The 22665-nt window shown below is 35.0% G+C and overlaps 1 protein-coding gene across 3 annotated transcripts in view; it reads left to right on the top strand.

Moving 5' to 3' along the window:
* KNDC1 (kinase non-catalytic C-lobe domain containing 1) overlaps nucleotides 1-22665 on the top strand; it is a 58589-nt gene that overhangs the window by 21136 nt on the left and 14788 nt on the right. For 2 of the 3 annotated variants that reach the window (XM_033065716.1, XM_033065717.1), the window contains 12 exons: nucleotides 2876-3022; nucleotides 5067-5184; nucleotides 5539-6560; nucleotides 13866-13980; nucleotides 16925-16996; nucleotides 17099-17160; nucleotides 19351-19509; nucleotides 19834-19911; nucleotides 20527-20617; nucleotides 20788-20950; nucleotides 21046-21890; nucleotides 21998-22142. In XM_033065716.1, coding sequence (XP_032921607.1) covers nucleotides 2876-3022; nucleotides 5067-5184; nucleotides 5539-6560; nucleotides 13866-13980; nucleotides 16925-16996; nucleotides 17099-17160; nucleotides 19351-19509; nucleotides 19834-19911; nucleotides 20527-20617; nucleotides 20788-20950; nucleotides 21046-21890; nucleotides 21998-22142 — 3017 coding nt within the window. The remainder of the gene's footprint in view (nucleotides 1-2875; nucleotides 3023-5066; nucleotides 5185-5538; nucleotides 6561-13865; nucleotides 13981-16924; nucleotides 16997-17098; nucleotides 17161-19350; nucleotides 19510-19833; nucleotides 19912-20526; nucleotides 20618-20787; nucleotides 20951-21045; nucleotides 21891-21997; nucleotides 22143-22665) is intronic. The other variant, XM_033065719.1, reaches the window with a different exon arrangement.

The raw sequence follows: 22665 nt of genomic DNA on the forward strand, positions 1-22665 counted from the left end.
CTAGGGCAAATGAGTTGTACCCCACTGTGAGCAGAAATTGTTCATTGAAAAACGTGGGATGAGGTAATGTGTTGCTCTGCCCTTGTTCCTCTGTCCTGTAATGTTCACATCCAGCATTTGTCAAAAACAAATCAATTTGATCACTTAAAGTTAAACTCCTCATCTTTCTGTTCTGCTTTTGGAACTGGTAAGTTGTATATATGAAATTATATTTAAATAGGCTTTCTTGTTCTGTATTATAAGAAATAGTGAATTCTTATCCATTTTCTACTAAAGTTAATTATTTGTTCAGAAGTTATTCTCTTTGGAAGCACTTTCTGACTTCAGAGGTGTCCCCACACTACATGGCATTACTTCTTCTGCTATTCTAACATGGCTTGGTCTGTGTGGCATTAGTCCATAACTTGAGCAGTGTGGTTTTTAACTTCAGCTCTTAGGGGCTGATTACTTTGTTTCTGTAATAGTAATTTTGCGGAACAGAGGTGATGTCACTTGTTGCAGATCCTATCAAATACGTGGAATAATTTACAAATATCAATACATTAAACTGCCTAGCACAGTACTACATTTATACAAAAGGCTCTTTAAATAGAGCTGTACTATATTGCTAAGTTTGTCCTTGTTTCCTTTTTTTTTTAACTTCATGTTCAGTTTTCTGTTGTCCACTGAGAAATGAAAAATTACATTGGTTACTGAAAAATAGTGTTTAGTATCAAAATCAAGGAATAAGTTTTACACTGTACACTTTTTCAGTGTTCAGAAGCTTACGGAACAGTCTGCAGAAAAAAAATGCATTAAAAAAAAACATAATAAGTTCCTACTCTGGAAGGAATTTTGGTTAAATTTCTTGCACCAAGTGAAATATACTAAAGTTTATAAATATAGATTTGTTTTTTTTAAATAATTTTTTCTCAGTTCCAGTTACCTTTTAAGGCCTTCAGTCTTGGGCAGGCTTAGAGTAATGCTACTTTTACCTAGTTAATATTCTAGCAAGTTAATTTATATGGACTGTAAACCATCAAGCTTTAAGGATTTACTTACAAGAATTGTACTTCTTCTGTGAGTAGTTCTGTTAGTCTAGGTGGAGTGCAGTTTCTGCAGCTGATATAAGTATGGGAAAGGTTATGATGAAAGAAAAACTTTTTTCATCACCCTGTTAGTAGATTATTTGCTCAGGCTTCATGGTTTTGTATCCTTTTGCCAACTTGGTCTGCTATATTAGAGAAAAAAAAAAAAAAAACCTGGTCTGTCAAGGGTGAGGTTCAGTAGGGCTGCTGCCATGGAATGGGGTTATGGTAGTTTATGTGGCACAGGGAGCAGGACCAGGGGAAAATAACCCTTACTTTTGGAATAAATGGATGACCTTCATTCTTCTGCTTCATCAAAATAAAAATAATGGTTCCTGTCTTAGTTCCTCTGAAATTCTCAAAACTCTTCAGTTACCTCTTCTGCTTAATGATGAAGTTGTATAACAGTGAAGAACTTGATACTGAAATTACTGCTTTGGAAAAAAATTTATGTTTTCTATCAAATCGGATGGCATATAGTCTGCTTTTCTGATGCTTGTCCTAATCTTGGTGTGTCCCAAAAATAAATCAAGGCTTCAGAGCCAGCGGTCAGCACTGCTTTATGTGTTCTTGGTTTGGGGATGGCATGGAGGGGAGAGGGGAAAAGAGGAATTGTCCAATCTCACACACACAGCTCTTCCTGATATATGATGTTCACTTCCTTCATGGAGGTGTCCTGCCTCACTGGAAAGTAAATCTACAGGCATACCTGTGGAAAAAGTACAATTTATACAATTTAGAGACAAAAAATACACCTTAATGACAAAGTTAGAAGTGGATAGAGGAAGGAAATTACTTTTTACCTTCAAGTCAGCCTTCTTTCTAAGGTAAGAGATGGTAAAGTGTGTAGCAAATGCATTAAAACCAATTTAATGTACAAGTGCAATCATAATTTTATTTATGGATGTATCTGTAATCCTCAGAGGACAGTGTTCAGTACATTTGAATTCCTGGCTATTCTGCATCACCATTGAAATGTTTATCCAAACTTGCACTTATATTTGCTTATTAATTTTTCTGAAATGTATTCTATGAATGGAATATGAAATACAGGCCATTGTGGATAAAATGCCATTACTTAAACAGATCTAAAAAGCTTTTTTTTTCCTTTTTTGTTTTTTCCCCCAAGAAGCAAGATGCTTCTGAAATTAAGAGGCAGCTGGGTTGCGTGGGAAATCTACTGCATTAGCATTACATTTTAGAAAGTTGCTGGTTCACCTAACCCTAACCCATCACGAGGTAGTGGGCTTTAAGAGAGGTAGAGGTGGAAAACATGGAGTATTTTTAAAAATTCTGTCATAAGTGTCTTCAGTGGCAAGTGGTATTATGCTGTATTTTTTCTTCTCCTTTTCTTTATGCTTGATAAAAGTACTCAAAAATATTGCCATATATAAAAGGGATTTTTTTCCAAATTAACATTTTGTTTCCCTGCTAAGAGGAATGTCACTGCAGTCTCCCTTCAATCAAACTTTCTAGCATGCTTCTAACTTTAAACAATACTTTCACAAACACAGGGTTCTCAGTTTTATATTTAATTGCAACCTGGTGTAATATTTGTAATGCTGGTTATTGACAAGGGAAAATGAGTTCTAACTGGACCCCGCAAGATCTCATTTTATTTGCAGTGAGTATATCCCCTAAAGCAGGTCTGAAACTGGTTTTATTTGTTATGTTTAAATTAAAACACCTTTCCAGCAAACAGATACCTTAACATTGAAAATAGTGTAAGCTTGTGTGATCTTGAAGCTTTGGTGTCAGGAGAGAGAGAATTGGTAGCATATTTAATGTCTTTTTTTAACTTCATGCAGGCACACATCTATTCTTTGGGTGCCACACTGAAAGCAGCAATAGAATATATTGTAGAACCTGAGACAGAATCAGAATTTGGACAAGACCTGCACACCCTATTGGAACAAATGCAAGAAGAGAATCCTGAAAATAGGCCAGATATTGAGGTAAAACAGCCCTACATCATTTTTTGTTTTTAAAAAAGCAATACTAGTATTTCTGTATGTGTGCTCATTAATCTCTATCTCATTAATCTTTGTAATTATCAAGATAGTCTTGATAAGAAGTATGCTCAGGTTTTGCAAGAAAGTTGAGGTCTTCCCTGGCTCTGCAGAAATTCTTTTTTTTCCCCACTCTAATGGATATAGAACCTGAAAAGTAGATATAGATGTTAGTGCTTGGATTTTTAAGAAGGTTGGGTAAATACACTGGTAGATCTAAATTTTCTCATCAACTATTTTGTTCCCATTTAATATTTGGTTTGCAGAGAAACAGTGTCATTAGGGAAAAAAAGCACTGGCATTATGGTGTGAAATTTGTGTGATAATTGGATTGCATTTAAGAAGGGGATATAGGGACCCTGCCCCAGGAAACTTCTGTTCCTTGGCATGTTCAAAGCAGTGTTGCTCAAAGCATTACTACTAACGAGTTTTTCTGTAAATACATAAAGGCTTAGATATCTTTATTGGATTTTGTATTTTATTCCATATTTTACCTTTAGCTGTTAGCAAGAATTTGAAATTATACAGGATTTTTCAAGCTGATGTTTTCAAAGTATTTATATTCTAAATGTTGGTTACCTGATTTGATGTTCATGTGAAAATGTTTTTGCAGACTGTGAGAATGTAACCAGAGAATAACAGTTGTGTAATCTGTCTTTTCTTGGATTCAGTTCTTCTACTTCAGAATAGTGCTATCTACTTTTATTTTGAGGGGTGAGGGGGAGTTGGGGAGGGAGCAAGTGTTTCATTTTCTTGAGCTGATAGTGTCTGTTCTAAATGGTATAGCACCTATGATCAATTCTTTGCAGAAAGAGTGCTGCAAAAGAATTAACAGATTAATTATTATAAAGTAAATAATACTGGCTCCCTGACTAAGGACTACCCAGGCAGGAGGCCATACCTAATACAGAGCCTGCTTGGTTAGCTGCTCTATTTCTGTTTGTTTACTATTGTCAGAGGAGGGATTATATAGAACTCTCTCATCTCCAAATGGTCTGTAGCCTCTGAAAGCTGTTTATGACTATTTAAATCATCCCAAAAATAACTGGTCTTGGATAATATAGAAGAGTTGCTTTGAGTATGTTCTTTCTGTTCCTTCCGCTGCACACTTTTGAACAGAGTTGTGGGAGCCATTTGCAGGGAGAGCCCCTAGACTTTTCTAGGCATCTTGCTAGACTTCAGCACAGCTGGATACCTGTCTCCCATTTCCTGTCCTTCCACAATCCCATATGGGAGCCAAAAGGGCCAATTTCTTCCTTCCAGGCACAGCAGCAGAGGAGCAGTTGAGTGGGATAATGGGGAACTGAGAGCGTCTCCTAAGAGCTGTATGAGGTCTCATCAGTATTTATCTAGGAATAGTTACTGAGGAAATGGTGGGATGTATTTGGAAAGGCAGCTCTCTTCTATTTCCTGTGTGAATATCTGTAGTTAATTATGTGTGAGACCAATGCTAATGCCATCAAATGGTACTCAGGCTGTAGGTTAGAGATATGAAGTACTGTTACTTCTTGTAATGTGATAATGATTGCCTTCTCTAACTGAGAATACTTTTTAGATGTTTGTATTTTGCAGTTTTTAAAAGATTCAGGGTTTAATTTTAATGTAATTTCAGTAATAAAAATATTCATCATCCTGCCTGTGTCACTGAATTCAAGTGAAGCATTGGCTGTTTAAAAAAGTAATCAACACTAGCTTTTTGCATTTTCACTGTGCTATTCATAAAGGATAGCATTTAAGATAATTTTTATCTGTTGTTCTTGATGTTCTAACTGTAGGCTAAAACTTGAATGACTTCATAATAGCCCATGGTAAAAACAAGAAATTAATTCAACCACATAATAGAAACACACAGTATAAAGAATTGGAGCAGAAAGACCTCCAATGTGGCATCATATAAATTCAGTTGTACTGTGAGCATTAACATCATTCATGTTAGTCAAAATTCACAAATCTATTTATTAAATAAGTATTTAACATTAATTTTCTCTAGAGCATTTTGTCATTATGTGAAGAAAAAATGAAGATTGCTTCATCAAGTAATATTTGTCGAAGCTTGTCTGCTGTTGGAAGAAGAGTTCTTTCAATTGAATCATTTGGTGCTTCTCAAGGTAACGTTAAAACGTATTTAATCTAAAACTTTAGATTGCCTGACATATCTAATGATTTTTCAAAGACTGTGCTTGTGTGCTCTCCTGTTAGAGGTTCCTTTCTAGATTACAACAAATCATTATTAAATATTTGTAGATTGGTGGTGAGGAAACAGGGACATGAAACTCTTAATTAACATAACATGCTTAAAGTGTCCCTTATGATTCAAAGTGATTTGTTCAGAAATTGAGAATTCGTGTAACATACTAAAGATACCTAACAGCAGTGGCAGAAAAAAGCAATGTAAAGATTTACAAGGAGAAATTAGAAGGTTTAAATACACATTTAATATAAGCGTCTGTTTTTGTACCTAGATGTCTGTGATAACATGTGGAAGGGAAGAATGTGTCAGAGAAGTTTGGGATCTAAATTATATTCAAATGAGAAAAACAACATTGCAGGTGATTCGTCTGCAGTGGAAGAGGTGACAACTGCCTGTCATAACAACTCTTCTGTAGTTACCATGGTGACTGGCAGGGAAAGTGCTTTAAAGGAAATGCAAATTGATCTGGATAATGAGAAAGCTCAACATTCTCAACTTGCAACTCAAACTGAAAAGAGCAAAGAAGAGGACAAACATGCAGTGTATACTGATAGTTTTGCTAGTGTTGCTTTGGATATAAAATCATGTGTGATTGACCTGGAGAGAGATGGCCTTTTTAAGAAAGGCTCTTTGAGAAAAATGAAAACCTTCCCAAAGCTACCACTTGAACTTGCAGATACAAATAACTTTTTTACTTCTGTAACCAACAGTGGACCACTAGATAGGAAAAATCAACTCATAACACAAGAGTCACTACCTCTAGACAATAATAATGAGGTTGCTTTTTCAAAGGGAAATCTCAATTCATTTGCTGTCAGTCGTCCACCAGAAATAGAATCAAAGAATCACCAAGTTGATGATTGTCATTTAGAAGCACCATGTGTATGCACACAAGTGTCTGGCTTGAATCTAGAAGAACATATGTCATTTATGAATGGTAAAAAGATAGGTTTTTCTTCATCTGATCACAAAGAAGACTCTTCTGGTGCTACCTCTGAAGTGCTAAAATCAGCTGATATGCTAAAAGGCCCGAATCAGTCAATTGCTGGAGCAAAAATACTAGACAACTACATGGTGTTGGAAGACTGTTCTGAAACTTTTCAAGGGTCAAATGAAAATTATGTACCACATTTTAACAAGATGGATTCAGTGTTAACGACAAAACCCAGTGGGAACAGACATGGTTCAAACGTAATTAGGCCACCAGAATTAAGCAACGGTGTGATGAGTGCAAACAATAATGAAGATAATCTTTGTGGAGGCAGAGGTTCAGAAATCAAAACTAATGAGCAGGTAGTAAAAATAAAGTCTTCGTTATATAGTTGCTGTAGTCACTTATGTGGAGATGAGATGACTTAAATACTGTGTGATTTCTTCCCCCCTGTCCTCTTTAGCATCCCAGAAAATGGAATTTTGCTAGTCTGCACACTTTAAGAGTTAACATTGGAAACATGGTGATCCTTTTTTCCTCTTAAATTAAACAGTAAAGTGCTACAGTGAAATTTATGCTGTTGCAAAATCAACATCCATTTTAATTTATTTATTTTACAAATGGAATCTACTCACTAGTGTGTTAGAGCAGCATTCCTTAATAGCTGATTACATTTGTAAGAGAACATGACCAAAGCATACATGTATTTTTAACTCTTTGTTACTGTCAATGCATAAATTTCACTACCTTGCAATGAACCTCCAAGGTGCTTATGAAAATTGCAGAATTCCTGACTGTAAACCTGACCTCATTGAAATCAATGGCAATATCCCATCAGCTTCAGGAGGCTAGAGTCTGCATTTTTTAAATCTTACATGTACATTTAAGTTTTTGGAAATTGTACAAACGCTATATTTGTTCTGTGTTCTTAAATTGCCGTCTCTGTTTGTTATGTATGTTTCACTATAGAGTTGAAATATGTGCACAATATGATGGATATGTTGTCTCATGCATTAAGTCTTTATAAATAGCCAAATAAGAGAGGAAGAATCGACCAGAATTTGTTGATAGATAATTGTAATATGGTCTCTTCTCTGCTCAAATTACATATTTCAGGGTGGACAAGTTTGGTCTCTGACTAGATGGTTTTTTCTTGTGCCACACTCAGAGGTATAAACAATCCCTGTGGTAGGAGAGCTACTGGCTAAAACTGCAGAGTGGTTTATTCTTCTCCAGCTTTGTTATGGCAGAATTAAAATGAGCAGCACAAACTTCACACATTTAGTTTCCAGAAATTATTCTTAGGTGAACATGTTGGGATTTTTCCTTGCTTGTCTACTGGCAAGTCCACTTTATTCTCCTTGCTACCAGCCCATCTTCCAGCCATCCCACACTGTGGCACTTAGGGTTTTATTCAGTCTCTGTCCATCCCTCTTTTCACCTTGCCCAAACACGTCCACTGGAGCACTAGCCTAGAATTATCAGATGTGTAAAGAGTCTTTGGTTCATCATAGCTCAAAAACTAGAGCAAATTGAAGAATCTGTGCCTTTTTCCCTTTCCTGTCTCTTCTCCCTCAACAGGTGTGCTTATTAAATTATAGTTCAGGAGGATAGTAAGTGTGGATAAGTACTATGGGGCATGATTTTGCCTTCTGAGGGGGTTATTCGTTGTATGCATATTGAATCCTTTATTTAGTTTTTAAACTCTGCAAGTGCATTCTTCAGACTCTGAGAAGTAATCCATTTATTGTACACCCTTTTTTATTCTATTCCTGCCATCACTTATGAGCCTAAGTTGAGTATAGTGATAGGGGTTCTTTCTTGAATTCAAAAAAAATGTTAAAATAAGACCTATATTCTGTCCTTACTGGATTACCAGGGCAAAAGTTGAAGTCTGGGTGCATGAAGGTAGTTTTAGACAAATAATCTTCCCTGGAATTATAGTTTTTCAAAATTATTCCATGAAATTAAAAGCTGTAACAAATCTCATTTGCTTTTTTTGCAGCAGCACTTGAGACTGACACACAGAAAAGTAAACCAAAATACATTTTGACGTTATTCTGCCATTCTTCTGAAGTCTTCTTTTTCTTCAAATATTTCCTTGTCAATTTAAATAAAGTGTCCTTTCAACCTGAACAGAATTTCATCCTTAGAAAAAAGTAGTCTCTTACTAACAGTGAGATTATCCTGTCCCCACCTGTGATTGAACTCAGGACAATCACTGTGAATTAAAAAAGGTAACTCTTATTCCAGGTGCCCTGTTCAAAGCACTGTTGTAATACATAGCATCTGAAATGAAGACAGCAGGCTGGTGGTTCTTTGTTATATCAGAGGTTTATAGGTGTCTTTTCAATAGAAGAAGCATTTAATAGACTCATACTCTATATTCTCCTTTTTAGTAAATGATTCCAGAAAATGTTCAGGCTCTGCCACATAAAAATATGCTATTTAGAAAAATCTTGTTGGTCTTAACAAAAAAGCAAACATAAAATCGTCTTTGAATATTTGACTGCTGTAGGAAGAAAAAAAACCTTTAAATATATTAACACCTAGGCTTCTGAAATGACTTCCTGAAATGCTGAATTTCCAGCCTCATAATCCTTTGTTTTCTGAGGGAAGATCATTCATAGTTAGTACATTGAACTGTATAGCAGACTTCATTGCGAGTCTTCATAGAGAAATGCAGTGGGTTAATGTTTTCAGCTTCTTTCTTTTAGAAAATAGAGATTTTATTCCTCAGGCTCCCAAAATATGGCAGTTTTTGCTACCTCTGTGTTATCTCCTGACAACTGGAAAAAAAAAACCTGTACTGTGCAAAAGTACAACTACTGTCTCTCTCTCAAGTTCCCATTGGCCAGAATTTTACCAAACACCTTTTTCGTTTTTAAGAAAGCATGAGTCTGAGTTTGTTCATTTGCTGCAAAAGCACAAGAAGTGTGAAGCCCTGACTAATGTGATTTCTGCCTTGTGGGGTAAATAGAAAACACCTCAGAAGATTTGCAGTGCTGCTTTTTCCTATGTTCTGTATAATAGATTGGCATGATTGCAGCAAGTAGAGCTTTCAGAATGGTATCTCTAGCATTCCTTTCAATAATTCATATTGTTTAGAGAAAGTGCAATACCAGCCCCATCCGGTTGAAGATCAACCTTGTCTACTCTGGAGAACAGACAGTTTTTCTTGCCTGTCAGTACTTCTCCAGTGGACAATATTTTTCTAATACTCAAACACTGCTTCTTATTGTTGTGTGCTTTACTGCTAGTAAGCATTACTAAAAATACTTGCTTGCTTTTGTCTGGCTACTGCAATGTATCTTGTGAGGGTTTTCCTAGTAATTTTTATAGTTTTGCATGCCATAAATAAATATTTTTCACTTCAAGTTTGAGTGGGGTTCTTTTATTTCTCTAACCAGTTTCATTCCAATCAGGTGTGTCTCATCTCTAACCCTTTTAAATGTTTCTCTGTGATTTAAATGCTACGGCCTTTACTTGGGAAGGGTTAATGGGAACATGGCATATGCAAGTTTGTTTTCTGTTGGTCTTTCATACCCTGTCAAGCATGAGATAAGTGAAAAGCCATGTAGCTAGAGGCTGACACTTTAACACTGGGGAAATAACACTTCAAGGAAAAAAAAGTTGTCAATTCCCAGAATAACGCTTGCTAAGAAAAGAAGGATGTGAAAGTCTTGCTTTGGCTATTTAAAACATGCCAGCATTATGTTCATAAAATAGATTATGTTTGCATAGTTGGAATGCTTTACTAAATTTGGAGTTTACAATTCTGGTACCAATGATTAAATAGAAGATCTGTTAAATGATCTTTGCAGCACTGCAAAATACCCATCACTTTTCCAACAAGTAAGATTTAAAATGCAGTCTTTGGACATAAATCAAAATGGCACCAGGATGTAGCTGTCGGCAATAATGGCTCACTTGGCCATTTCTGTATTTTCTGACAAAACTTCTGTGCTGTGAAAAACACTTTTACTTTAAAAAATGGATAATATAATTTTTGTTATAAAAGGTCTGGTTTAGAACATGAAAAAAAATTGGAAAGAGACATTAGATTATAATTTTGTTTCCTCTTAGGTGCACTTTCACTGGTGATAATATATTCATGAGTGTTTAATAGCAATATTAAAATAATGGTTTAAGTGGACTTATAAATACTGAAGAGTTGTCTTGACCTTGCTTTGCTAAAATATGTGAATAGATAGGTAAGAAATAATGCATGCTACAGATGGTTTGACTGAAAGCATTTAATCATATATTTTCCAGCACTTCAGATTTTTTTTTCTTGGTGGTTGAGTGGGGATTTTTTTTTTTACGTTTTAGGAAATAGTAATAGCCATGAATAGTAATAGCCATGAATCAGAGACTTGCATGTTAAAAACCAAAACAGCCAAACCTGAGAAATGCCTAAGTAAGGAGTTTTACACTTACATGTTGACTAAACCAAGGTTCAGTGGAGTTAGAATTGTGCATTGTGTTAAAATACCTCAGAGGTGAGGAGCATTGTATTACATATATTTTAGGATTGAGGCTTAAATAAAAGTTCCCTCATAACCATAGGTAACCATAGGTTGAGAAGTGTATTCTTTTTCTTTTGAAAACTGTTTGAACTAGACTGCATGCATTTTTCACCTCAAATGCAAATGTGTGATGGAGCATGTCTTGTCATGTACCTTGGCTACATGGGGTAACTGCTGCAAGGTGTTAGAAGCACAAGTCCCCAGCAGGTCTGAGCCCTCAGTTTTCATCTGAAGTCTTCCATGTTTCTCTTTCTGGTATAAGAAGGTGGGAATTTAGGATAATTAGGACACTAGAAGAATGACCTTCTCACGTATTTCTTTCAGGAATAAAATGGGTGTGATCAAGGTGAGGAGAGATGTGAATTATAGTAAGAGACAATAGTAGTGCAGGTATTTATTAGCATGACTAGCAGACAAATACCAGCTAACAATACTATATTTGAAGTTTCTTATTTCTTTAGAATGATTGCCAGAGAAACAATGAGCACATACATTTAAATAAAGTTCACCAACCTGTAACCAAACTTCATCCTTTCTTTCCTGACTCAGTTTGATTTGGGCATCCTGTGGATGGCAGTGATTCTCATTCATGCTAAGATTTACTTTCCATACACACTTTTTTCTTCCAAAGCAGAGGTTTTCTGGTTCCTCTTCATCCTCTGTTTTCTAATCTGTCATTGACACTTCTCTCTTATCATAAACTTTTGCTGCTGCTCTTAGGTTATTCCTACTCTCCTGCCACACCTAAATTTCTTTCTGTCATTTCTTTCTTACCCTAAAGAGCTTGCCTATCCCAGAGGCGATGAGAAACACTTTGCAGCTTTCTGCTGTACAACAAACTTCAGTTTCCAGATTCTTCTTTCCCTGGCTAGCTATTCATCACCTTCTCCTGAAGTGAAAATTGATTTGTATATGCAGTAAAGGAAATCCATCTTTTTTCACTGCAGCTGTTAGAGCCTCTAGAGACATAAACTTCAAGAGGAGGGATTCTTTTACAGAGAAACATGTGGCCCTAGTGTGCACTTACTAGAAGAAAATTCCTAAATCCCAAAACCTTCTTAATGTTTTAGTCAGTCTGAAATTTCTCTTACGGTTTCTCTTCACTCATGTCAGCTGTGCAGGGTTAATTTGAAGATTGGACTGCTCCTTTCTTTGTAAAGTGTCTGTGAGCAAGGACACTTGAGGCACATGAGAGCCACGGTGCTCAGGAGGAGGAAACAGTGCTGCTCAGGGATAGTAATCTATCAGCAGTGTAAGCTCTATCCTATATGCTCTCTAGACTAATTCATTCTTTTGATTATCTGTCCTTTTCCTTCCTGCTGTGTGATTGATGGCTTTTTATCAGACAGTTCAAGAGCTTACTTTTCTAGATACGGTAAAAAAACACATGGATGAAAGAATTTTGCACTCCAGGGTGCTGGTGATAGCAAAATTGGAGAATGAAACTGAATCTTATCACCTGGCTTCAAATCTGTCTATACTGAAGTTACTAATTTTTGCAATGTGCCACAATGTAGGATAGAAGAATAATAGCAGCAAGTTCATTTTTATCTGTTGGAGGTAGGCAGAATATGAAACTTTTTCAGTAAATCAGAAGGTGAGTTTCCTGATTAAAAAAATGTAGTTTATCTGGTTCACCTTCAAAGAATATTTAAACAATATGAGCCTAAAGTATTGTGTTCTTTTAGAAGGTCTTCTGGTTAAAATTATTAACAAAGTTTCAGCTACAGAAATTGATGACCTTCTTTTCTCCATAGATTGCACTGAAGCTATTTCTGTTTGTTGAGCTTTATGAAATTCAGTGCAGTAGTCAGCTCATTATGTGTCTCATGATAAAATCCAAAGAGCATCTCAGTAAAAGGATGAAAAACTTTTGTTTAGTAAATGACAATGCAGAGGCTGATTTGTCAAAGTTAATGATGTACTGCCATTGTGGGTAGGAGAGACCCTTAGTCTATGTAGATTTTACAAATACTGATTGGGATATAAAGGTGTCTGTGAAAGCAACAAAAACAGTTCAGGGGGTTTTTGTTTGTCTTCTGTGCTTCACTTTTGTGTTTGGAGATTTTTTTGTTTATTTGGTTGGTTTTTGTTTGAGGTTTTTTTTGAGGGTGGAATGTTTGTTTTTTCCAGAGTTAATCCTAAATTACTTCTGGTAATTCTTTAGCATGGCCTGAAATTTACTCTCTCAGCTCTGCATATGCAAGAGAACATATGCTGTGCTCTTTTTAAAAAGGGTTCTTTGGGTCTGCTCTCACTCAGAGGTTTCTGCCTACAATTTAGTTTTTAGTGTTTTTAGTGTTCCTTTGGTAGATGGAGATCATAAAGGGCAGCTGATGTCAAGAGCCCACTACTAGAGATAAGAATTTCCATTAGCACGGTTTGATGGGGAAGGTGTGTGTGCACCGCTAGAAATCTCCAATTCTTAGATTCACACGCACACCACCCCCCAAAAATAAAAAATCACAAAATATAAAGCACGTCTCTGAAGAACAGTAAGTTTCCATGGAGCAGTATCTTTGCACATTACAGTGTTATGCCAGATATCAAAAGCTAAATTGATAGTCAGAAAAACAGATGCTGTTGCTACAAATTGAGCAGCCAGTGACTAAAAACAAAACAACGTGCTGGGATTTCAAATAAACCTGAAATTAATTCTGTCAATATTGTTAACATCTTTCACAGAAGAGCAAGAGATGTTGATGAAATTTTCAAGGTAAGACATGCAACTGTCAGGGTAAATCAGGTTTTAAATGTTTTGTTGATGGCAATAATTTAAATTTTTTATGTTTTTCAGTCTAGGTGTTGTCCCTATAATTATGTAATTATGTTTCATCATAAAATATGTCTGTTGCACAATGGACATTTTAAGAGTCTTTCCTTAGTATGGTAAGAAAGCTCACTTTTCCTGAAGCAATTACAAAACAATTAATTCATTCATACAGTTAGCTGACTGTGCCATACTTTTTTAATAAATAGTATTAATTCATTACTGGCAAGTGCAATAAATATATTTTCTTGTTACTTTTTAAGTTGAGCATGTTTTATATTAGGATTTACTTTTTTTATTGCATTAGTAAATGTTTTTAGTTTGTGATAATTTTTTATAACTTTCTGCATCCTCACTGTTTTTTTCAGTGGATCTCTCTAAAACTCCTGTTGTCCTGGTATGGTAGGCCTCTGAAAGATTATGAACTCTGGGCATTATGTCATGAGTGTTTATGTACTCTGCAGACTTGCATAGATTATCCAGGTATAGTCTTAATTGTCATAAAGCATTTTGCCATGTTATTTATGTTCACTGTGTTAATCTTTCCTTTATTCTGTTGATTGAAAGGATCTCAACTTTCATTTTGTGTGCAGAAAATAATAGGAAATATTTCTATTCTGACTCTCTTAAATTGTGACAAAACTTAGTTAAGTTTTCTTCCATATATAAATTAATGTCTTTTTTTTTCTCTTTATTTTGAATTTTTGATGGCTTTTGCAACGGAAATTAATTTTAGGTTTCAAGCAATGAAACAAATTTTAGACCTTTTGGGAATGGAGAATCTGTTCTTCAACTTGTATCAAGCAGGAGGAAATAAGTTTTACATATATATGTAAACAAAAAACTTCCTCTTTTGCCTGGATTTCTTTGTGACAAATGATTCCTGACGTATTTTCTACAGTACAGGACTTTGTCATTTTAAAGTACCCAGGATCTTGTCACTTTCCTTCCTTGACATTACTCCCACCACATCCTCCATGCTTCAGTTTACAGGCAAATTATCAGCTGCAAACTTGTGTGTCACTCATGGTTTCCATGGACACTGAATGATGGTTTAGCTTATACTAATGATAAACCTATAGCAGATCTAAACAGAGCAGAGGTTCCCACCACCACCACCCTGCCTTTCTTTTCCTTTATTAAAAAAAATAAAACCTTGCTTTTGAGAGTATGGGCAGGGATGAGTTTGAAGCCTGTAAGTGAGCATAAACAACTGGATAATAATGTACTATCTGCAACTTATGGCATCTCTTTGGATTTCAGCTTCAGTTATTTTATTTCTATGATACAAAAATGCTTAAAAGGAATTAAGCCATAAATGAAGTTTCTGAGCACTTTAAGAATTGTTACCCATAAAACTAAGTATTTAATATACCTTGTAACAGAAGGATTATTTCAACCTCACAGCATGTTCCTGATGATTCTGAAGGTTTCAGATAACTGCACATAATGGCTCTCATTCTAATGTAATATTCTTAGCCAGCCTCTATTACTGCACTCACATGTATCCAAATTCATGTCTTGAAAATATTAAAAGTTGTCATCTGAACCTCATGTGGCCTAGAAGGGAATATAATGATACAAACCACCAAATGGAAGACACCTTACTTAAAAATTCTGTATTTGACAAATAAAACTGCCTTGAAGTTGAATATTGCTTTCAGATTTGGAATGTTTCTGCAATAGGATTCTCTTGTGTGTTTTGGAAAGGTTTATAGTGGTGTTACTACTTCAGTGCCCACACACACAAAGTTCTCTCAGCGTTCCTTTGGAATAATGCTAAAGGTGAAGCTGATGGGTATTTTGAATATATCTTGTAAAAATATCCTTTGTCTTGACAATGGTAAAGGCTGGTAGCTGATGAGTCATGGTTAAATAAATGAAGCTAGATTATTTTTTATTTATTCACATAGCCTTTTCCTCCAAATCCTTTCTTGATTACACTTTTTTCATTATCCTAAGCAGGAATTACCTGGCTAACAAAACATATCCCAAAGCTAGCCTCTTCTTCATGTATTTGTTAATTCAACTCTGCTACAGAAGTTGTTTGTAACCTCTGCTGGGACTTTACTTAACTCCTCTCCTCTTATCAGAGGATGTTGCTCACATGTTGCTTGTAGGTGATTCAGGGAGTCCAGGTGAGGATTCTTCCCTTGTACTGAACAAGCTGAGACCTGGTTTGTGTGAGCAGGGCCAGGGGAATTCGCTGCTGACAAAGACAAGTGGCTGTGAAGCTGAAATAATCAGCAAAGGTTCTCATTTGGGAAAGCTGTGCTTTTCAAGACTTATACTTCAGGTCCAGCTTAAATATTATTGAAGGTAGTAGACAAGCCTAGTTAAGCACAGTGAATAATTTAATTTTAAGTGTGGTTTGTACTGGTAACTAAAAAAAAATCAAAGTGTTACTACCTTTTTTTCTTACTTTATTTTTTTCCTCTTAGACCTCTTCAATTAATTATTTATTAATAAATTAATATTTGGGTGTCTCTTTGATATCTTTCATATTTTATTCCATAATTAATACTAATTATTATTAACATAATAATTTAACATTTTAATTTCTTATTGTATTTAAGAATCTATTCTTTCAGTATTTTGTTTTTGATAAGAAAACAGTGCATTTGATGGCAGTCTAGAAATAGAAGACTACATTATTGGCCAGTTGGCTTACTGTATTAAAACACATTAAATTAAAATGCTCTTTGAAGTTTTCAAACAGATAGACACAGTTTTGCCACAAGATTTTCAATATGAAATTTATATTACAAGATCTCATTACCTTAATATGCAGTTCCTGAAGACCTCAGATCATTTAAAATAGTTTTAGAAGTCCCATTGTTTCTTTTTTACCAATGGAAAATTTCACCATCTTGCAAATAACCAATCTATGTAACATTTCTTCACTGAGAAAGTGTGATTATAACTATTTGTGGAAAACTGAACTTCATATCCTCTTGCACCTAGAGGAGTTTTGGATTTGGCCATGTGTATGTCAGCTTTCTCCAGATGATGACCCTCTATTTTTGTGGAGTTGAAGGAGGAGAAGAGAGAATTTAGCTTAAATTCTTAGGATAAACTGACCAACTTATATTGGTACCTTATGAGAAGACCAGAGTATATCTACCTATTATATTTATTTGTTTTTGTTTTGTTGCTTTCTTGACCTTCCGTTTTAGTGCTGGGTATAAAGAGAATAAACTTGCAGCTTCATGTCTTTGTTCTGCAGGAATTGTTTTGGGTAATTACACAGCTACTGTCTCTTTATTTGCTTGTGTCTATTATAGCATAGATGTTATTTAAACCACCAGTTGTTGTTCAGTAATTTCTGACACTGCAAATTATTTCTTAAAAATATTAATTTTTATTAGTGCTAAATAGCTACAAGAACAGATACTTATGCCTTCCCCTTATGTGGGTTTTGTTGCAGTGGTCTTGTGTTTGGACTCTGTGCTGATTGACTGCCATGGAAGGATCTTCTTTGCTGCTCCAAAAACTGAAGGTAAAATAAGATGTTGCATGTTCAGCTTTTATTTCTTTCCAGGGGTAGTGGAGAAGAAAGCAAACATCTCACCTTTTGTTTCTTATTTTGTTTCTCATTTAGAATCTTGTGATGTATTTTATTTAGCTCCTGAAATTGAAGAAGAGGATGTGGATACTGAGAAGGTAATGTGGTAGGTTACGTAGGTTGCTTTGTGTTTTGTCAAAGGGACACTTTTACCTCTCTGCTAGTTGAAGAAGAAAACTGAACTCTTCTAAGGTTGTGTTACTATTTCTCATTTCTCCCAATATTTCTTGGTTATCTGCGGGGATTTTTTAAATATCTTGCTCTCTCATAAAATTGGTTGCTTCTATAATTTTGCCTTCCAGAATTCTTGAAGTAACTGCAGAAAATTTGTGATTCAGTGTCTTTCCATAAGACTTAATTATTTTCAGTTTTTTAGCAGTAAGACAGACTTTGAAGTCATGTTTTCCATTCTGAAGGTCACAGTAAGATCAGTGTTTTAGACTGTCTGAGCAAAAGCCCACACTTTATTCACATTTAGAAGACTAGATAAAAATATCATTACCAGTATGTTTTTACTTTGGAAACATTATGAATAATGTCTTTTTCCAACATAGTTTTCTTAGAGCTTTTTCCTATAGATAAAAACCATAAGGAGCTTTTAGAACAAAGATAATAAAAATGTCAAATAGCAGGTGAATGTGTCTCACTGCAACTACTTTTGAATTGCAAACTGTACCACAGTGATCTTAAAAGTTAGAGGAACAGAATTTACAGTACCTTTCTGTTCTGTAACAAGAAAAGAGGTTAGCTAATATGTGCCTTGTGCCACATGAGTTCTTTGGAATTAGACATAATAATCATTAATCAGAAAATAGAAGTTCATAAAAATCTACTAAAAACATTCAATTTTCTGTAAAGCTATCTGTAACTAGAAAATATTTTTATCTCTTTCCTAAAATTGCTGTTTCTTAAACTGCTTTGATCCAAAGCAGGTTTTTCAAAGGCTTCAGAAGCTTAAACTAACCCTGAAATATAATACAGCAGTTTCACCAGACAATAGAAATTAATAATTCTAAAGTCTTTGTGCTTTGTTTGTTTTATTTAGAATATCTGAAGTAATCTGTTTCCTTGTTTTTCTCCAACATTATATATACCATAAGCAGATGGAGTTTTTTGCCTTTTTCCTGATGGCTGTATATCTTTCTAGTTATGAGCATTCCATTCAATTTATGGTATGGAAATGAAGACTGTATAGTGTCAGTCACAGTAACAGTAAATAGAACTTTCTTTGAGGGATCTGATGGCTTGAATGGCAAGTTTTTCCTAAATAAATAAATTTAGGGTAATCTTGGAGTTCTAAACCTAAGAGGAAAAATTATTTTTGTTTTGATTGAGCTGCTTTCTCCATTTCAGGTGGTTTTTTACCCATTAGTAGCTTTTGTTCAGTAGTTCAAATGGAACTATTAATGAGATTATTTTGTTTCTAGTGAAATTGCTTGTTATGTTTTGTTCATTGCTGTTCACTTTGCTCAAAAGAGTGCCAGAAGACATTGTTTTGTGGGAACGCATTATTTACTACTGTGCTTGAGGTTCTGTGCACTGAGCCTTTGTAATATCTTTCAGAGGCAATGTAAAGTGTAGTGCTTTAAATTTCTTAAAATTACATTTATAGTTCATGCTAACATATGAAAACTTAGCATTAAGTGGACTAAATCTGACTGAAAATTGTAATTCTTCAAACAAGACAAGAAAGCTGGTAAAGACCAAGTCCTTTTCAAGGTCCCTCATTGGGGCAACTTGGATTGGTCTAGCTGCAGGTAGCACAATAATTGCTAAAATAAATATGCAGTGCCTTATTCTTCTGACAGGTGTAATCTTCTCTGTAAAATATGACTTGTGCTGGCTAGCTTGTAATTACTGTGTGCCACTTACTTGCTGAATTATAATGACCTTTTTTAAGTAAATTGCAGCTGGCCAGGTTTTATGGTAGAACTCTGAAGCTTGCAGCAATCTTTTTACTTGAGAATGGAATTCTTCAAAATGGTTCTAAAATACTTTTTTCCTGAATAATATCCCTAGGTAAAGAATAAGACAATTAATGTCTGTTGCTCCACCAGTAGAAAAATGGCTGTTATTAGCCCTGCATACATAACAGCTAGGTTTTGAAATGGGCTGAGATTTTCATCAGCACCCTCAAAAGCCAAATGTAATCTGTACTTTAAAAGCTCTAGTAATTTTTTTTGGCAGGAAATAGGAGGAATTTTTGGATAATTTGCTGGAATTGTTTTTGAAGTGGAGGCTTTTTTAGTCTGTTTAAATCTTTCTTGTCTCTTACATTATACCAATAGGTCTGTGTTTATGGTGTTGCTGCAGTTCTGTGGATGGCTGCAAAATACAGTGTTCCACCAAGTCACAAACTAGTATTGTCAAGAAAATTTAAAAAACTACTTCTGGATATGGCAAGAAAAAACCCTGAAGAAAGACCCTCTCTAAATGCTGCAATTAAGGTTACTAGATTTAGTTGTTTCTAAAGTCTCATTTTAGTGTTTTTCAAATCAAAATAATAACTTAAGACTTGTTATAGACTGATACCTAATTAAATCATAACAGTCACTTTAGGTTTTAAAGCTACCTCGTTAGGGACACATAGGGGTGTGGTTTTAATTTATATTGAAATTAGCCAGGTACATGGACTTGGATAAAGTTTGTAAGACTTCCTAAACTTAGATTACTTCTAATTGACTCTTTATCTTGATTTTGTCCTTGTCCAAGAATACCTCACTTGACTGAAAACTTATTTACTGACTGAAAATTACAATTTTGTTTTTCAGACGTGCAATCATTATTTACTTGAACAAGGTATTAACGGCAAAAATATTTTGACATTATTGAGTAAACCCATCTTTAAGGTAAGAGTGCCACCTTTCTTTAATTCTGGTTTTTTTTTCAATTAATTCTGTAACTGTATTCCGGTAAGATTTTGTGCCCTGCAAGTGTAGCTAGATTTTGAGTTTGATTTTGTTGTGATTTTTTTTGTGGGTTTTTTTTTAATTTTCAAGTAGTCTATCAGTATTGCCTTTTCCTAGATCTTGCTGTTAGAGTGATCACTCCACAGATTGCAATGCTCTCACTCCACAATCTGGGTGAAGAGCAAGTAACTAACTTCATAATCTCTCTTTTTATTTGCCACCCCACAGAAGAAATTAATATGTGATTGTTGGCTTCTGTTTGGGTTTCAAATGTGTTTATATAATGCACACAAGATTCAGTTAATCCATGGAACTGAGTGTTCAAAACTTTGATTATCTTAGGGTTCTGATTTAAAATACGGAGTTACCAAGATTTCTAAACAATTCTACCACTCCTTAGTCTTCTGTATGTAACTTTTTTTTTCATTCCTCACCTTGGCATGGCTAGGTTGTTGCTTTGTAATATTCTAGGTGTATATGAGGATTGGTGCTGAGCAGAATCTGTAAAAAGAAAATGCTAATAACATCAATTTGGGCTTCAATGTTTATTGTTAGGCTGTTGAGGAAGAAGTCTTGTCTCGAGATCATGTCACTTTTGAATATCAAGATGAGAAATGTGAAATGGACCCTTCAGAGTCAAGTCTAGGTAAGCAGTCAGGTTCTGACATGTTTATTCTGTTTCAGGATTCTCTAGTTCAGTTCTCCACATAAGATTTTCTCAGACAAATATGCAATTGTTTTTCTATCTAAAATGATTGTTACTTGTTTACATTTCTATTTTGCATATTGATCATCTTTCTGTGTTTTTGCTTTTAGGATTTGTGCCTTTTACCAGTGAAAGTAAACTTGTAGCAGTTAAAGGACCAGTACCATGCCAGATTTCACTAAACTGTGAGAAAGCAGCATTACCTGTTGCATTCACCTCTCCTGCAACTCACTTTAAGCCTATTATTTTGCAACAAGATGCAAATATAACAAAGTTAGTATATCCTAAAACAGAATAAGTTAAAGCTTAATTTTCATTGTTAAATCTACTTGAATTTTTCTTTAAAAAATATCTTTGGTATTTTTCAGAGACGTTCACACACCAGTTTCTGACCAATTCAAGAAAGAGGCAAGGAAAGAAAAACACGTGAGCCACAACAAAACAGGATATATAGAAGACTCCAAAAGCTGTGGTATTGAGGATACAGGTGTTGTTGAAACTATACCTGAAGCACCTGAGTGTGATTTACAAGTTCCAAGCCACTCATTCCAGATGTCTTCAGAAGAGCAAAACTCAGGCAATACATTTACTTCTACAGCTAGGTTACCCTCACTGTCTGATTCCTCACATGCTCTACAAGAGAAAAGCATTTTAGCTGAAGATGCCTCCAGCTCTTTAGCTTGTCCTACATCTCCTAATTTTCTTCATATAAATAACATCATTCTCAAACAGGACTCAGAGAAAAGAGTTCTGACATTTGTCCCAGTACATTTGGCTGTATCAGAGCAAATACCAAATAAGCCTCTTCGCTCAAGAATTGCTTATGATTGCTATCACAGTTTGCCAGTGCTGCTTTCAAGTACTATTGCAAGTTATAAAATGAGCATGCAAGCAGAAAATGATGTCTCCCTTTGCAATGTGCAAAGTCATGAGGCTAATAATACAGAGAACCAGTTTGATAAAAGTAGCCCAGTTATTCAAACCAACTGCCAAGAAACTGAGTGTGCTACCAGCATAGATAGTTTTCTGACTGAAGAAGAGCATGCACCATGTACTTCTGTGAGTAAAGACAGTTATAATTTCTTCAGTGATAAAGTCCTGCCCCGTCAGAACACAACAAGTGACACTTTACTAAAGGAAGTGATTCATCTTATACAAGAGGAGTTTGCATTTGATGGTTATTTAGAGAATGGAGCTGAAGTTTTTGATATGGGTATGTGCATTTTCTTCTGTATGTTATTATCATTGATTTGTAAGAATATTGCTATTAATTTTTTTCTCCCTCTTTTATTTGTTTCTGTTCTTTTTATTTTAAACAAGGTAACTTCATTTTAAACTTAAAGGAAATTAAGTTTGATATGTTCTCTGATAGAATTTGTGAGAAGTTTTGTGACCTCTACTGGGATGAAAAGTTACTGGAAAATCTCTATCAGGTAGTAAATGGAGGAAGATCTTCACATTTATGGTAGGTGTTTTTCCTGCCATACTTTTACCTTCTTACAGTTGAATTTAATGCTTTTATCTCTACTTCATAGAAGCAGGAAAAAATACATGTTTTTCTCTTCAGGTATTCATACTTGTTTCCTGTAAACTGTTAATTTCACAGTTTGAGGTTTTTCAAAGCTTTCTCCTTGGCAAATAGTGCTTAATGGTTCAATCAAAAATATTTTCTACCACACTTTTCTGTAACTCCATCTTTGGATAGCTGAATAATGGAAACCCAATTCTGATCAATTACAGCCATTGATGGAGAGCTTCATAGTCTTGTTAGAAGGAGTCTGTTTAATCAGAAGTATACTGTTCTTACTGTTCAGTTTGTTTATTCTGTTTGATATTAGTTCTTTATACATCGTGTGTTCTAATCACACCCAAGAAAATGGAAATTAATTTAGCTTTGCTATAAATGTTTTACTTAACTGGTTTAGTTTGACTCAGTGTTCCTCCTGGCAGTGTTTTGTAAGTAGGCTGTTAAGTGACAAAAACCAGCT

This window comes from Catharus ustulatus, chromosome 8 (genome assembly GCF_009819885.2).
Source record: "Catharus ustulatus isolate bCatUst1 chromosome 8, bCatUst1.pri.v2, whole genome shotgun sequence".
Classification (NCBI taxonomy): domain Eukaryota; kingdom Metazoa; phylum Chordata; class Aves; order Passeriformes; family Turdidae; genus Catharus; species Catharus ustulatus.